This window comes from Callithrix jacchus, chromosome 10, assembly GCF_049354715.1.
Source record: "Callithrix jacchus isolate 240 chromosome 10, calJac240_pri, whole genome shotgun sequence".
Classification (NCBI taxonomy): domain Eukaryota; kingdom Metazoa; phylum Chordata; class Mammalia; order Primates; family Cebidae; genus Callithrix; species Callithrix jacchus.
The window spans coordinates 125639832-125657905 of NC_133511.1; the positions used below are offsets into that span (position 1 = coordinate 125639832).

The 18074-nt window shown below is 49.3% G+C and overlaps 1 protein-coding gene across 8 annotated transcripts in view; it reads right to left on the reverse strand.

Annotated features, from left to right (window-relative positions):
• The window catches only part of CPT1A (carnitine palmitoyltransferase 1A), a 79908-nt gene that overhangs the window by 11526 nt on the left and 50308 nt on the right, over window positions 1-18074 (reverse strand). For all 8 annotated transcript variants that reach the window (XM_078341657.1, XM_078341656.1, XM_054241173.2 and 5 more), the window contains 4 exons: window positions 16678-16866; window positions 15562-15667; window positions 13026-13142; window positions 8946-9110 (listed from right to left, as the gene is read on the reverse strand). In XM_078341657.1, coding sequence (XP_078197783.1) covers window positions 8946-9110; window positions 13026-13142; window positions 15562-15667; window positions 16678-16866 — 577 coding nt within the window. The remainder of the gene's footprint in view (window positions 1-8945; window positions 9111-13025; window positions 13143-15561; window positions 15668-16677; window positions 16867-18074) is intronic.

Genomic DNA, 18074 nt, shown 5'->3' on the forward strand with positions numbered 1-18074 from the left:
TGGGATTACAGGCACGCGCCATCACACCTGGCTAATTTTTGTATTTTTAGTAGATACAGGGTTCCACCATGTTGGTCAGGCTGGTCTTGAACTCCTGAACTCAAATGGTGTGCCTGCCTTGGCCTCCCTAAGTGCTGAGATCACAGGCATGAGCCACTGCGCCCAGCACAGGTAGGGGCTACTTTGAAAAGGAGGTGGTAACATCGCTGCTCTAACCAACTACATCTCCTTGGGGAGATGTGAACTTGGTTGGGAAATATATAATTATTTTAAGTTCCTTTAAGCTCCAACCGGAAGACAGCATTTGGAAACACAGGCAATAAACCACAGTATTCACTGGCAGTGCCTGTGACCGTGAAGAGAAAATCACAGGCGTTTTCACGTCAAATGATGGTTGGTGCAGTATCTATCCCAACATTTGATATATACTCAACACTACTTCAGTATTACGGCAGTTATCAGACCCACCGCCCGGTCTTATCATTTAATGCATCAATGAAGAATTATACGGCTGGGTGCAGTGGTTCACGCCTGTAATCCCAGCACTTTGGGAGGCTGAGGTGGGCAGATCTTGAAGGCTGGGCGACAGAGCGAGACTCCGTCTCAAAAAAAAAAAAAAAAAAAGAATTATACTTACTGTGCCACAAATATATGTTTAATATTTTGACATATGCACTTTAACTGATTACTCTTGTAACCTTGTGTATTTCATTTTATGCTTTTTAAACATGAGTCTGAGAGGGGGTCCCCAGCCTCTCCCAGGCTGGCCAAGGGGTCAGGGCAGAAAGAAGGTTCAGACGCCTGGAGGAGACCCTCCGGGCCACAGAAGAACCGCCGGGACGCCCTGCAGCTCCCAGCTGGGTGGACATGGGTCTGAATGTTCATTTTTGAATGAGCAAATCTGATGTATAATTTTAATAGATTACTTTAATGGATCCATCATTTTTATTTTATTTTTCATTTTTTTTGAGACAGAGTCTCACTCTTGTCACCCACGCTGGAGTGCAATGGCGTGACCTCGGCTCACTGTAACCTCCGCCTCCCAGGTTCAAGGGATCCTCTGGTCTCAGCCTCCCAAGCAGCTGAGATTACAGGCACCTGCCACCATGCCCAGCTAATTGTTTTGCATTTTCTGGTAAAGATGGGGTTTCACCATGTTGGCCAGGCTGGTCTCGAACTCCTGACCTCAGGTGATCCACCCACCTTGGCCTCCCAAAGTGCTGGGATCATAGGCATCAGCCACCAGGCCCAGCCAAGGATCCATCATTTTTAATAGCTGGAGTCCTATGTGGCTTTGGAGAAGAGGGCCTGGGTGTTTCTAACCAGAGGGCAAGGAATAGACATAAGCACTTGGTTATTACAACAAATGATCCTTAACTTTAAAAACATAGCTTGATTTCTTTGAGGGTGACTGTAATACATGTTTGTGCAAAAACTCAGAAAAATACAAGAAAGTAAGAGCAACCTTCACGATACCATCTGTTAATATTTTGCATCTATCCTTTCTAGACTTTGCATATAATGAAGCAAGAGTCAGGAAACTTATGTAAAACGTGGACCAGGCTGTGCAGGCCAGGCGTTCTCTGTGGTGACCACTCCACCCTCCCACCGGCGTGCAAAGAGCCACAGACAACACGTGAAAGCCGGACATGGCTGTGCCCAGAAAGCTTCATCGATGAACACTGAGACTTCACGTAATTTTCACACATGACAAAGTACTGGTCGCCTTTGGATTTCTTTTCAACTGTTAAATATATTAAACCATTCTTAGTTTTAAAGCCATTTAAAAAAAAAAAAAAAGTGAAGGGCCAGGTTTGGCCTGTGAGTCAGAGTCTGTAGATCACTGTAAGAAACAAGCGGCTTTCACTTTTATGACTATTTTTCTGTATACTATGCCATAGATGGCTGAACACGGTGGCTCACCCCTGCAATCCCAGCCGTTTGGGAGACCTAGGCAGTGGATTGCTTGGGCCTTAGGAGTTTGAGACCAGCCCCATGATGAAACATGGTGAAACAAACCCATGTCTACAAAAAATACAAAAATTAGCCAGGCCTGGTGGTACATGCCTATAGTCCCAGCCTCACAGGAGACTGAGGTGGGAGGACGCCTGCACCCAGGGAGGTGGAGGATGCAGTGGGCCGTGAGGGTGCCACAGCACTCCAGCCTGGGCAAGGGTGAGACCCTATCTCCAAAAATATATATACATATATATGCCATAGACATCACATAATAGCTATATAATATTGCGCCATATGAAAATACCATATTTTAATTTAGTATCATGAAAGGATGATTCACTTTGCTGAAAGGAAAGGCTTAGGCTGAGAGCTGAGCTGTGCAAGAGGCTGCTTTGCACAGAGTGCAGAGAGTGACGGATAAAAGGTGAAACGTCTCCACTCTGTTCACTGGACCTTGTGTAACGAATACGTAATTGACTATTCCCCTGCTGCTGCTTTTCTCTTGCAACATGTGAATTCCCTAATGTGACCATGCCTCCCTCCTTCCCCTCCAGCCTGCTTTCCCCCTTTAAATACTGAAGCTGCAAAGTCACCTTTACAGAAAGGCACAGGGCTGTCTCCCGGACACGCATCCTTAACCTTGGCAAAAGGAACTTCTCGACAGACGGAGACCTGTCTCAGACACTTTCTGGTTTCCAGCATTTCTTCCTTTTTTTTTTTTTTTTGAGACGGAGCTTCATTCTTGTTGCTCAGGCTGGAGTGTAGTGGCATGGTCTCAGCAGCTCACTGCAACCTCTGACTCCTGAGTTCAAGCGATTCTCCTGCCCCCCAAGTAGCTGGGATTACAGGTGTGTGCCACCATGCCCAGCTAATTTTAGCAGAGATGGGGTTTCACCGTGTTGTCCAGGCTGGTCTTGAACTCCTGACCTCAAGTGATCCATCTGCCTCAGCCTCCCAAAGTGCTGGGATTACAGGCGTGAGCCACAGCACCCGGCCAAATTTCTTCGAATTTTTACAGTGAGCTTGCTCATGCGTGTGTTTTGTGTACTTGCCCTTTTTCATGGATCATCTGCAGGGTCAAAGTTATTCTTCCCTGACGCATGTTTCCAGCTTTGTGGTCTGTGCTGCTCACATGCCTGCCGTGGGGCCCCTAAATTTATTAAAACTATTGCTGCTGCTATGAACATCCCTGCCTCAGTCCACCCTTACCATCACGAAAAAAAAGCCTTTACTAATCCCATAGGCAAAAATGGAGTCTTGTTTAAGTTGCACTTGTTAGATTCTTGCTAAGATTCAGCTTATTACCTACACTCACTGACTGTATCTTTTTTCTCTTGTGAACCACAGTTTCTGCTTTGACTCTTTATTTTTCTTGGACCGTTTTTTTTTTTCCCAAAGGCCAGATTTCCCCGTTCCATTTACTCATCAGTTCCCCCACCCCCAGTGATGCCAAATGCTCCCTTCATTACGTTATTTCCTATATGAGGACTGCAGCATTTTACTTTTATTAAAAAAATATTTTTTGAAGATAGAATCTTGCTTTCATCCACGCTGTAGTGCAGTGGTGTGACCACGGCTCATGACAGCCTCCACCTCCTGGGCTCAAGTGATCCTCTCGCCTTAGCCTCCCGAGTACCTTAGACTACAGGTGTGCGCCACCATGCTGGGCTAATTTTTTTTGTATTTTTTGTACAGAAAGAGTCTCGCCATATTGTCCAGTCTGGTCTCAAGCTCCTGGGTTCAAGTGACCCACCTGCCTCAGCCTCCCAAAGTGCTGGAATTATAGAAGTGAGACCACTTTAAATTAATCTCCACAATCTTCTAAGTCCTACACTTCGAGTTTTAGGCTGTGAAAAGTACATGTCCACCTCCTCCTGTCCCGCCTCCACCTGATTGCTTTACTTTTCAAGAATGTTATGGGTGACTCTCAAATGTGAACCTTTTCAGACAAGCTTCAAGATCAATGGGGCAAGCTCCTGTCCTGAAGCCCCTGCCTGACCTTTCACTGTTCACGTTAAATGTGTGAACTGGGCCGGCGCGGTGGCTCATGCCTGTAATCTCAGCACTTTGGGAGGCAGGTGGATCACTTGAGGTCTGGAGTTCAAGACCAGCTTGGCCAACATGGCGAAACTGTCTTTACTAAAAATACAAAAAATTAGCCGGGCGTGGTGGCAGGCACCTGTAGTTCCAGCTACTCAGGAGGCTGAGGCAAGAGAATCACTTGAACCCGGTAGGTGGAGGTTGCAGTAAGCTGAGATCATGCCATTGTACTCGTCTTAAAAAAAGACAAAAACAAAGGTGTGAACTGGAAACATCCCTGCCTCTATGGTGCTAGCGTTTTCTCCGTCTCCCTGGGGAAGAGTCGGGGGTGGGTGGTCCTCAGCCTTCTTCCCAGAATCCAGTCTGCTTTATACACATATGCCTGGGGGGTGGGGGCCCCAGATTCTAGTTTCTATTACATTCTCTAATTTCCCACTTGGCCATTGTCCTTATGCAAGAAAGCTGCTGGTCTGTGTGCCACTCTGCGCCAAGCCTGCTCACTGAGCGTACCTCTTAATCCTAAACGCCTTTCTGCTGTTCCGTCTCCTGAGCAGACATAAATGTTCCTCCTGCCTGATTACCCTGTCAGCTGCTGGCGGCATCCTCGTCTTTCTTCTTTTAATGGAGCCGCCTCCCACACTTTTACCTTGAAGCAATAGCTAGCTATTAATACACAATGCCATTTATCCCGGTAAGGAAAGAGCCCTATTACTAAGGCCCTTGGCCACCAGTTGTTATCAGGAATGGATGTTAAATGTGAAACGTCTCCTTAGGATCTCACGTTCTAGGCTCTTCTCTGAGCCAGGAGTACAGTTCAGTGTACGACTGGGTTTACTGACACAAAGCCAGTCTCTCGCCGCTGCTGTGGCCACTGTCGGTGACTATTCTTTTTCTACAGTGCTAGATTCTATTTGCTAAGATTTTTTACTTTTAAAATTAAAAAAAAATTTTTTTTTTGAGATGGAGTCTCGCTCTGTGGCCCAGGCTGGAGTGCAGTGGCATGATCTCGGCCCACTGAAACCTCCACCTCCCAGGTTCGAGCGATTCTCCTGCCTCAGCCTCCTGAATAGCTGGGATTACAGGCGTGCGCCACCACACCTGGCTAATTTTTGTATTTTTAGTAGAGACGGGGTTTTACCATGTTGGTCAGGCTAGTCTTGATCTCTTGGCCTTGTGATCTGCTCACCTCGGCCTTCCAAAGTGCTGGGACTGCAGGCGTGAGCCACCGCGCCTGGCCCTATTTGCTGATTTCACTGGGGGTCTCTGCATTTCCATTCATGAGGGGAGCTGGTCTGTGCTTCCTTTCTCTGTCTAGCTGCTGCACAGTGGTGAAAGCCACAGGTTCTGGAACGAACCTTCCTGGATCCGATCTCAGTCCCACTGCATGTGAGCTGCAGACCTCAGGCAAGATGCTTCACCTCTGAGTGTGTAAGGTGGAGAGGAAGATGCCCTCCTCGGGACTGTCCTGATGTTTCTCTCGCTCCTGCAAAGTACTTGGCACAGTGGCTGGTGCCCCTTCTAGCTCATTCCCACACTCGGGCCACGTGGGTTCCAGGGAATGAATGGGGTGGCTTCCTTTCTTTGTGGCGTCTCTGAGCTGCAAGCTCTTTGGAGCCACTCGTGGTGCCTTGACAACCTGTCACTTTGCTCCATGTACCAGAGACTCTTCAGGCTTTCTACCTTGAGTGGGCATCACTGATTTCTACGGCCTGCAGAACAGTCATTTCTTCAAGTTTTAAAATGTACTAAAAGGCCGGGCATGGTGGCTCACACCTGTCATCCCAGCACTTTGGGAAGCTGAGGTGGGCGGATCATGAGGCCAAGAGATTGAGACCATCCCAGCCAACAGGGTGAAACCCTATCTCTACTAAAAAATACAAAAATTAGCTGGGTATGGTGGCGTGCGCCTGTAGTCCCAGCTACTCAGGAGGCTGAGGCAGGAAAATTGCTTGAACCCAGGAGGTAGACATTGCAGTGAGCCGAGATTGTGCCACTGTACTCCAGCCTGGCACCTGGCGACAGAGCGAGACTCCGTCTCAAAAAAACAAAAAAGAAAAGAAAAGAAAAGAAAATGTACTAAAATGGAACACAGCACTCCCTTACTAAACTCCTCTCTGTCAGCTGCATGTACTTGCAGGGAATTCTTTTAAAAAAGAAAAAATGTAAAAGCTAAACTAACACCCTTTCTGTATCTGTGGTGTGCCCTGCTTGTGCGTCCTCATACTGCACATTTATCGGCAAAGTCTGCTCATCAATTCTCAAAATCCAGCTCACTGACTCTGAGATGAGATACCCCTATTCCATGTCGCCTTTCAGTCACATGATCTGTAGGCACATCATCTGTCACAGACAGGAGCTGGTCGCTGCATTCCTGGTGCTCTGCCCAGCTGCTTTTGGTTCATGCATAGCAAGCACGTCCCTTGAGAAAGCAAAGCTTCATGACCGTTACAGTCCCTACAGAACTGCATGAGATGCATTTTACAGACGATTTCAGCCCATTCATTCCATGAACACTGCCTCTTACTTCTCGGTAATTGTTTTCTTAACTTTAGGTGGAGAGGGTATAGACTCTGGAGCCACCGGCCGGCTTTATCCCTGCCTAGTGCCATCCTGGCAAACACCTGGCCTCTCTGCACCTCAGTTTCCTCACCTGTAAAATGAGATAACAAGAGTTTCTGGGGCATAGTGGGGACTTGTAAGTTTCTTTAAATGGGATAATGAGAGTGCCTTCCAGGTGGAGAGACGGTGAAGCCTGATGTACGTGAACCACCCAGCAAAGCTCAACAATGGTACAACCACTACCATGGTTGGGGGGCAGTGTCACACGCTGCATATGTGCACAGCACTCAAGTTTTGAAATAAGGCCAGGTGTGGTGGCTCACACCTGTAACCCTAGCAGTTCAGAAGGCCGAGGCAGGTGGATCACCTGAGGCCAGGAGTTCAAGACCAAACTGCTCAACATGGAGAAACTCCATCTCTACTAAAAGTACAAAAAAGTAGCCAGTCAAGGTGGCAGGCACCTGTAATCACAGCTACTTGGGAGGCCAAGGCAGGAGAATCACTTGAACCCGGGAGGTGGAGATTGTAATGAGCTAAGATCACACCACTGCACTCCAGACTGTGGGTCAAGATGGCCAGGGGGAGACCTATGTTAATTCTAGCTAAATAATTAGCTTACTTAGCTCACAGTGCACTGAAGTTTACACACCAAACTAAGCTTTATTAGTGCCGTTAATCAGAAATCAAGCAGCAACAGGAGGCCTAAGGTAAAGAGCATCCGAGAAGCAGGAACACAGGGAACACCGCGGGGTGGCTGCAGAGCACGGAATACTGCTCTGGTCCCGCAAATGCGTTCTCAACATGGAGACTGTGTAAGCGCCTTGTAAAGAAGGCTTATGCAAAGATGTCTGAGAAGGGAGGCGGCCTCTGCTCACAGGATCCAGGAGGGTCTTTGCAGATGGGAACTGGCAAGGAGGAGAAAAGCCTTGCAGGGCAGAGATCACAGAACGCCTCAGGCTCTGCCTGGGTTCTCAGAATATGGAGTGATTTCAGTTGCTCTATGTCCTCAATGCTAGGGAGGTAAAAGCCCCTTGATGCACTGGGTGCGGTCAGACTGGGTGGCTCCTCACCCTGATAACAATGGGTGGTGAACTCAGAGTTCTAGTGTAGCATGTCTTAGAAGGATCTCAAGTGCTGTTAAACGCTCAGAGCACAGTGTAGCATGTCTTAGAAGGATCTCAAGTGCCCTCCACCCCGCTATCTTACCCACTCCTTCACCCTCCCCTTCCACGCCCGTAAGATCAGTGAGATTGTGCACGTAGTAAAAGTGTTTGGAGCCCAGAGCTCGGGGCCAACGCGGTTCCCACGCTTGCGACGGTCCCCTGGACCCATGCTGTAAATTCTACTCTTGTGTCTCTGTCTTTATTTCCTTTTCTCAATCCCTCATCACCGCCGGGACTAAGGGTACCCACGTATGGGGTGGGGCTGGGACCCAACACGGCCTGGGCGACAGGAGTGAAACTCAGTCTCAAAAAAAAAAAAGTTCAGACTATCTCAAGCCAATGCCACAATGACTTCTGCTGCCCCTGGGAACCAAGGGCCCCCCTGCTCTGGGATGGAATGCCCCCTCCAAGGGACAACGAGACCCATTTACATCCCCATTTCCGCCCCTGCTAGGGGTGCAGGCTGCTCCTCCAACAGGGGTTGTCAGGTGCAAGCCAAAAATGGCCAGCGCTCAGAAGGAGATGGAAATATCACGTCCTTCTGCCTGTGTACAGGGGATCCGGCCCATGGCATCTCCAAGTGGCTGGAATTTTCCCCTTTCACAGAAGGGGATACCAGAGGCCAGAGACAGCACTTAATGTGTAATACTCCACTGTATGAAGACACCACGATTTAATTTAGTATCATGAAAGGAAGATTTACTCTGCCAAAAGGAAAGGATTAAGCTGAAAGCTGAGTCATGCAAGAAGCTGCTTTCCGTTTTGTTCCCAAGCAGAGAGTGAGGATGAAAGGTGAAAATTTCCACTCTGTGCTCACCTGACCTTTGTAAAGTGCAGATTTACCGAGCGCCAGAGGGATACATAACTGACTGTTCCCGTACCTGCCAGGAGTAGTTCCACTTTCACAAATGCTGGCAAATGCTAGGATTCCAGGCTTATTTTCAGGCTTAACTCTCCCTCTGTAGGGTGATGAGGTCTCACTTTGTCCCCATCCCCCAGACTCTCCCTCTCCCGTGCGCGTCAGATGGGCGTCTACACCTGCTGGAGGGGGTTTGCGAACTTCGCGCCTGTCCACGGTGGAACACCCCACACCACCCAGCCCCGGAGACCCGCAGGGCGCCGTGATGCGGTTTCGGGCCTTCCCTCCCCACTAGGTGAACATCTTGGGCAGGTGTAGGAACCTCCGAAGGGCTCACGAGAAAACCCGAGGCGGGCGGTTCTCACCTTGTAGTGCGCCAGCTGCAGGGCCAGCTGCACAAAGGCGTCCGGGCTGGTGCGACATTTCTTGATGATTCCTTTACCAAAGCCTTCAAATGGGAAGGAATGGAAATCCACATCGTTTGCCAGAAGATTTGCGGTGTTCAGGGAGGTCTCTATAACCTCTTGACACTTGAGAGAAAGAAGAAAAAGGTTTCACGGGACGAGCGGAGAAAGTACTGGCACAGACGCGGAAGGAAATGGGGGCTGGCGTGTCGCGCAGCTACACACTCGGTACTGGGAGGTACAGCGACGTTTTCTTGACCCAGAGGCCCCAGTCAGTTAGGAGCACGGCTCCCTGACCTCCGAGGAGCAGCGGGGGCGTTATGGCAGGTGGCGGGCCCGACAGGAGCAGGGCAGGAGAGGGCTTCCTCCGACACACACCGGGATGTCCCGGGACCATGAGTGACGTCACGTGGTGGTTAACCGTCTCTCTCTAAAGTCACGATTTGTCACAGCTGGTGCCAGGGAATGAATGGCAGTCTCCCAACAGACAGAAACACCCGGAGCTGACCGGCCGTAGGTGGCCGACGCCTGTAATCCCAGCACTTTGGGAGGCCCAAGCAGGTGGATCACAAGGTCAAGAGTTGGAGACCAGCCTGGCCAATATAGTAATACCCCGTTCTCTACCAAAAATACCAAAAAAAAGTTAGCCGGGCGTGGTGGCGGGCGCCTGTAATTCCAGCTACTCGGGAGGCTGAGGCAGGAGAATCACTTGAACCCAAGAGGCGGAGGTTGCAGTGAGCCGAGATCACGCCACTGCACTCCAGCCTGGGTGACAGAGGAAGACTCCAACTCAAAAAAAAAAAAAAAAAAAAAAAAAAGAAAAGAAAAAGAAACACCTGGAGCTGGTGACCAGCAGCTTCCCGATAAAAAAAAAAAATCTCAGGCCTTGGGCGACTGGGCTCAAGCATGCGCATTGAAGGGCAAAATGGCGGCGTCTAACTGGCGTAGGACCTTCCTCTAGGAATGCTAAACCACCGCCGCAAGTGAGCATGCGCACAACTCCTGTAACCACATCGCGCATGCTCCTCTCCCCAGCGCGGGCAGCCAGACAGCCCACCCCAAGGGAGGAATCGGGAGAGTAACACAAGACCCTGGAAGCATGCCAGTGTATAAAACCTCAAGTCGGCCCGGCGCGGTGGCTCAAGCCTGTAATCCCAGCACTTTGGGAGGCCGAGGCGGGTGGATCACGAGGTCAAGAGATCGAGACCATCCTGGTCAACATGGTGAAACCCTGTCTCTACTAAAAATATTAAAAAATTGGCTGGGCATGGTGGTGCGTGCCTGTAATCCCAGCTACTCGGGAGGCTGAGGCGGGAGAATTGCCTGAACCCAGGAGGCGGAGGTTGCGGTGAGCCGAGATTGCGCCATTGCACTCCAGCCTGGGAAACAAGAGCGAAACTCCGTCTCAAAAAAAAAAAAAAAAAAAAGCCTCAAGTCAAAAGGTCAGACCGCGCTCCTGATGGCTCAGCTTGGCCGCTGCTTGGCCCTCTTCCAAATGTGCTTTCCTTCTCTGATTCCTGCTCTCAGGTTTTTTAATAAACGTTCTCTCCAGATCTGAAACTTGCTTTGCTCTCTCCTGCCTTCTGCCCCACAGTCAAATTCGTTCTGAGAAGGCCAGAATTGAGGTTGCTGGGGACCGGCATGGATACGTTCCACCGCTAACAGGAACACAGGTAGGGATGGGGGCACCCTGGCTTCCAGTGACACCCCAAAGGGTGTTTCAAATAGTCACACATCATCTCATTAAGCCCACTGCCCTCACACAGTGGCAATCGAGAAACACATTTTTTACTTTTTATTTTTTATTTATTTGAGACAGGGTCTCGCTCTGTTGCCCAGGCTGGAGTGCAGTGGTGCCATCTCTGCTCACTGCAACCTCCACCTCCCAGGTTCAAGTGATTCTCCTGCCTCAGCCTCCCAAGTAGCTGAGACTACAGGTGCCCACCACTACCCCCGCTAACTTTTGTATTTTTAGTAGAGATGGGATTTCACCGTGTTGTCCAGGCTAATCTTGAACTCCTGACCTCAGGTGATCCACCCGCCTTGGCTTCTGAAAGTGCTAGGATTACAGGCGTGAGTCACTGTGCCCAGCCGAGAAACACATTTTTAAAAACAAATCTTTGAATGTATTTTGCATGTGAGAAGGAAAAAAGAGAAAAAAAAATCTTAAAAAATAAATGGACAACCATACAACAAAATTTTATGCAGCACTAGGAATAAATGAGCCGTACAACTACGAAAAAACTTGGACGAAATTTAAATGGTTATTTTAAATTTAAATGGTTATTTTAAGTGAAAGAAACCAATCTGAAAAGGCTACACTTGGATGATTCCAATGACAGCAGCACTTTATCCATGTGGATCCATTGTAAGACCCTCAGTGGACGTCTGAAAGCTCAGATAGTACGGAACACTAGGGATGGCGTTTCCTCCAGCTCTTAACCAAGACAGCCACTAAGTGGATAGCATCTGCAGCATGAGCACACTGGACGAAGGAATGACTCCAGCCTGGGTGGGACCGCACAGGGCAGCAGGAGGTTTCATCACCCTACTCAGAATAGCATGCAACTTAAAACTTGTGAATTGTTTGCTTCTGGAATTTAATACTTTTGGACCTTGGAATTGAAATCTCAGAAGGTGGCACCTCAGCTAATGGGGGGAACTACTGTATCTGACATTCTGGAAAAGGGAAAACTATGGGGAGAGTGACTATGATTCACGGTTGCCAGGGGCTAGCAGGAAGAAGAATCCATAGGTGAAGCACCGAAGATTTTTTTGCAGTGAAACGATTCTGTATGACACTGTAATGGCAGACACAGGGCACTGTCCATGTGTCCAAACCCAGACAATGTGCAACACCAAGGGTAAATCACTTTGGGTGATAGTGACGTGTCGGTGCAGGTGTGCCAGCTGTAACAAATGCATCACTCTGTTGGGGATGTGGATAGGTGGGAAGGCTGTGTATGTGTGGGGAGAGGGGTGTATGGGAACTCAGTTTTGCTGTGAACCCAAAACTGCTCTAAATAATAAAGTCCGTTAAAAGAAATTTAAAAAGGAATAAATGGTAAGTGACTTGGTCAGATACCACGTCCCTAATCCCAAGTGCTCTGCGGAGGTTATGGCTCTCTGCAGAACCCGAACCAGCCCTGGGGCTGCAGGGCAAGCAGAAGCAATGGGCTAAGACCACAGCAGTAGACACAGTACCTCACTATGTGGAAAATTATTTCTGGCTGGGTGCAGTGGTTCATGCCTGTAGTCCCAGCACTGTGTGAGGCCAGATGGGTGGCTTGCTTGAGTTCAGGAGTTTGAGACCAGCCTGGCAACGCGGCAAAATCCCATCTCTACCAAAAACATAAAAATTAGCTAGGCGTGATGGCACACACCTGTGGTCCCAGGTACTTGGGAGGCTGGGGTGGGAGGATTGCTGGTCCCAGGGAAGTTGAGGCTGCAGTGAGCTGTTACTGCACCACTGCACTCCTGCCTGAATGATAGAGCAAGACACTGTTTCAAATAAAAAAACAAAAATTTTAAAAAAGAAAATGGTATCCTGGACTCCAGGAATTTCTCCTTGGATTAAGTGAACTAGGATTTGGTATTTGCAACCCTAAAATTCCTTCCTAAGTGCTCCTGTGAGTGGGCTGCCTCTGAGAGTGTTTAAGAGGTACAAAATGAATTAAACTTGGAGAATTATAAATCAGCAATTTAGAGGCATTCAGCTCTAACCTATGAGATTTTGGCTTTCATTTTTGTTTGTGAGCATTTTACAGACGTCTGGTTAAGTTTGAGCTGAAAATCCCACTGACAATCTTAGCCAAAAACTTCAAACAGAAGAAGAAATATTTACCGAGGTTTCCAAGGCAACAGGAGCTGTGACAGCCCCGCAGACCTCACGAAACTCCCTGAGCAAACAACTTTCAGCCTCAGTGGTCTTCAACTGAGCTCATGATTGGGCAGGAACTACAGTTGGAAAATTCGTTTGTGAGAGTTCAAATATGTTTCCCATCCCAGGTACGTAACAATGGTTGGCTAATCTGGACTTACTTCCCCCGGGATGTCCCACTGCAGCCTGGTGGGGTATGGAATGTTCGGACTGGCGTCGCCTTTGCAGTGTCCATCCTCCGCATAGCCCAGCTGGAGGCTGTCAGTGGACATGACGTACTGTCAAAAAGAAAACAACATTATGAAAACCGACGGTGGTACATGAAACACATTCAGTCTCCAACACGGACAGAGCCCTGTTCTTCGCAGAGATGTCACAAAGATTGAAGCACAGCTGCGAATACTTCCTGTGTGCTCAGCACTGGGTGGAGCTGATCTCCACATCAGCTGGGAAACTCTCTGAGCATGTGACAGGGAGAGGACAGGAGAGGGCTAACAGCTTGTTCAGGTTCATGGTGCTCTTTTCACCGGCAGGTAAACCTAAGCCAGTTTATTTCCTGGGCACCTACTGGGGGTCGGAACCACTGTAGCACTGTCACCATCCAGGCACTGGTGACAGAGCAGACGAGAAGTGTGTTCTGTGAACACAACAGACAAGAATTCTAGCCCTTCCTTAGAAAGTGAAATATACCTATATGACCCATTAATTTCGCTCCTAGGCATATACTCAATGAAATGAAATGAAAAGAGATATTCACACAAAAACGTGCACAGAATGTTCACAGCAGCATTATTCATAATAGCCAAAGAGTATAAGCAACCTAAATGCCCATCAGCTGATGAAGAGGCAAGCCAAGTGTGATCGATCCGTACAATGGGCTAGTATCCAGCCCTAAAAAACAATGAAGCCCAGATACGTGGTACAATATGATGAACCTTGAAAGCATCGTGCTGAGTGAAAAGAAGCAGGCGGGCGCGGTGCCTCACTTCTGTAATCCCAGCACTTTGGGAGGCCAAGGTGGGAGGATCACTGGAGGCCAGGAATTCCCGACCAGCTAGGCAACATAGTGAGACCTCATCTCTATATAAAGTTTAAAAAATCAGGCGGAGTGTGGTGGCACATGGCTGTAGTCCCAGTTACTGAGGGGGCTGAGGTGGGAGGATCACTTGAGCCCAGGAGGTCAAGGTTACAGTGAGCCATGACTGTGCCACTGCACTCCAGCCTGGACAATGGAGCAAGACCCTGTCTCTAAAAAAGAAAGAAAAGAAAGCAAAAGAAAAGAAAAAATAAGCCAGACACAGAAGACCACATACTGTATGATTCCATCTATATAAGATGTCCAAAATAGGCAAATACAGACAGAAAATAGATTAGTGCTCATCAGGAACGCGGGGGAGAATGGAATGAGGGGTTTCTTTTGGAGGTGATAAAAATATTACAGAATTAGGATGGGTGCGTGGCTCATGCCTATAATCCTTAACACTTTGGGAGGCCAAGGTGGGTAGATCACTTTAGGTCAGAAGTTCAAGACCAACCTGGCCAACAAGGGGAAACCCTGCCTCCACCAAAAATACAAAAATTGGCTGGGTGTGGTTACCCGTGCCTGCAGTCCTGGCTACTCTGGAGGCTGAGCAGTGGTGACTGTGGCACAATCACCCTGTGAATATACTAAAACGCACTGAATTGTATACTTTTAAAGGGCAGATTTTAAGGCATGTGAATTATATCTCAACTAAAAAAATTAAATTTTTCTAAAAAAGGAATCCCTGTGCTCAGGAAGCTTGCATTCGAGTGAGGGAGAAATAACACAGGGTCAGGGGGTAAGTGTCAGCTGGTGAGGGGGTGGGGCAGGTGGAGGGCGCCACTAACACGTGGGGGTCACGATCCAGGCCGACCTGAGCCAGTGAAGGAATAGCCTTGATAGGTGCCAGCTGCTCTGAGTTACAGCTCCAGAAGAGCCTGACGCAGAAACATCAGAAATAAATCAAGAGCAAGGCTGGGTGCGGTGGCTCAAGTTTGTAATCTCAGCACTTTGGGAGGCTGAGGCAGGCAGATTGTTTGAGCCCAGGAGTTCAAGACCAGCCTGGGTAACATGGCAAAACCCTGTCTCTACAAAAAAATACAAATATTAGCCAGGTGTGGTGGCGCACACCTGTGGTCCCAGCTGCCAGGGAGGCTGAGGTGGGAGAATTGCTTGAACCCAGGAGTTGGAGGCAATGAAGACAAGGATGCCTTTAATTTAGTGATTTAACTTCATGTGTGTTACTAGTATGAGTGAAAAATACATATTCTATAATCACAGAAATATTATGAAACTAAATTCAGTGTGGGGTTTGGATTTCTTTTTTGTTTTTAATTTTTGAGACAGTCTCGCTCTGTTGCCCAGGCTGGAGTACAGTGGTATGATCTTGGCTCATTGTAACTTCTGTCCCCAGGTTCAAGTGATTCTGCTGCCTCAGCCTCCCAAGTAGCTGGGACTACAGGTGTGCACCACCACACCTGGCTAATTTTTGTATTTTTAGTAGAGACAGGTTTCACCATGTTGGTCAGGCTGGACTCGAACTCCTGACCTCTCAGGTGATCTGCCTGCCTCGGCCTCCCAAAGTGCTGGGATGATAAGCGTGAACCACCGCGTCCTGCCAGGTTTGGATTTTCAAAAGCAACTTCCATATTCAAGTGAAAAGTACAGAAACGCACCTCCCAAAGGTGGCCGACGATGGGCGCGTCTGCCCAGGAGTGCTCTGCATTCATGCCCATCTTCCCGTTTTTGAAGACAACAAACGTGATCGACTTGTCAAACCACCTGCGTAACACACACACACATATGGAACTTCAATGTTGGAAGAGGGAAAATGAACAGACGTTACTCCTCTCTGCTTCATCCTGGGTGGACGAATTTACTGTGCACCTGCCCCTCTAACAGCGACTGGATGCTCAATCTCTGTAGAGTGAAGATGAAAGCACGAATGGGACACTGAACTACTAACCTCTTCCCTGTCCCAGACACAGAGATGAGCACTTTATGTCCTGGAGAGCTGAGGACAGGACCCCTTATTATCACAAGGCAACTGGGGAGAGGTCCGAGGCTCTTCCCGTGAGCACATGACCCCTTCATCAGCCAATCCTTGTCCCCACCCTGCAGGGAGGCTGGCCAACACTTTACAGAGAAGGAAAAGAGGACTGGAGGTAGCCCCGGGCGGACACCCTGTGCCCAGCCCTGTCCGCCACTCTCCCCTGCCTGAGTCCAGGGACCTGGCAGCCCTGCAGCTCACAAGCATCTCCAAACAAAGGTGGTCATGCGCTGAGAAGGGAAGAATCGCAGATGTGCAGCTCAGGCTGTGTACGTGTGACAGGTTTGGCACAGGGAAGAAAATTGAAGGTTGGCGGGGCGCGGTGGCTCACGCCTGTAACCCCAGCACTTTGGGAGGCCGAGGTGGGCGGATCACTTGGGATCAGGAGTTCATAACCAGCCTGGGTAACATGGTGAAACCCTGTCTCTATGAATAATATAAAAATTAGCCAAGTGTGGTGGCATGTGCCTGTAATCCCAGCTACTCCAGAGGCTGAGGCAGGAGAATTCCTTTAACCTGGGAGGCAAAGGTTGCAGTGAGCCGAGATCACACCACTGCACTCCAGCCTGGGCAGCAGAGAGAGACTCTGTCTCAGAAAAAAAAAAAGAAAACTGAAGACTGTATTTTTATGCCACCTTCTTCCTTAGCAGTATAGATGCTCCGGGGGGAGTGCCAGCCACTCAAGGGTATTTATTTCAAGCTTGTGGGCACACTCCCATGTCTCCAAAGATATGGACGATACCTGTCATAACACCGGCCGTGCAGTAGAGACTTGGCGTAGCTGTCCATTGACGTATCTGGGTCTTCCCTTCTGTATCCTTGTTCAGTTTCATCTAATGTCACGAAGAACGCTGCTTTCTCCACGGCATCAAGAGACTGCTTATTTTTCCCATGCCCAAAATAGGCCTGGCGACACCTGGCCCAGGGAACTCTGTGGTGAAGATGAAATCCAATTAAAGCAGCCAGACCTGCAGCGATGGGGCGGCGTCGCCTGCCACATGATGTTTGCAATGACCCAATCAAACCTTTGTGGGTTTTCAGAATTTCTCGAAGGAAAACTCCATGTTGGTGATTTTCCCCCTCTGAGACTGTTTGCTGGAAGGAATCTCACCTTCTCCTCGTCTCCAGAGCAGAGCACAGGTAATTTTTGTTCAGTAAGTGCTGACTGAATGGATGACCAGAATGAGGCTGGGCCTGTGGGCAAAGCCGCCAGGAAGCAGCAGGCGCAGAGCACCGTGCTCCATGCTCCCCGACGCGCCCTCGCTGCCCTCCACAGGAGCCACCCCAGGTAAGTTCCCGCAGCCAGGTCACACTAAACAAGTAACAGTGCGTCGCTCATGCCAGGCTCTGCCTCCAAACCTTCTCTGTGTGCCAATTCACCGATCTTCTCAGTGCTATGGTACCCAGTTTCCAGATGACAAAACTGAAGCACAGAAAGATTAGGTAACAGCTATTTTGGGGCAGAGGTGGAACCCAGACCATCAGCCCCCAAGGGCATGCCATGAATGACCATGTGACCCCTAAACAAGGAGACTCCGTGGCTGTTTATTTGGAATACACAGACAGATGTGACACCTACTGCTTTCTTAGAAGACGCACCGGCTGGGCTTCCTCTGACGCTCCTGGGCCCCTCTCACTCCAGCTTCTCTACAGCCCTCTGCCCCTGCCCACCCTTCCAGATCACGGCCATCTGGCTCTCTTCCCACCTTCTTCTCTCTTCAAGTGCTTGGCAATGGTGGCCCGCAGGGCCAATAAACCTAGAGACACACGCCAGGCCCCAGTGCATACCCCACCCAGGGGACAAAGGTGACAGTGATGGTGGCCAGCATGTACGGAGCCTTTCGCATGAAAGACTCCCATGGGTAAGATGCTGGTGTGGCCCTATCCAGAGGGGGCATCAGGACTGAGGCACCTGCAGACCCACAGGAAGCCTGGGCCCCACAGCACCTCCTTAGGCTCCCCACACCTCCTCCGCTGGGGATTCCAGGCTCTCAGAAGCGCCCATTGCAAGAGCACATCTTCACTACAGATGCATCCCTTACGGCTGCTCTTTCCAGCCTTGTCAACGCCACGGCGGACACTGAACAATGCCGGCTTTCCTGCACACATCCTCCCCCATCCTGCTCCTGCTTCCAGCCC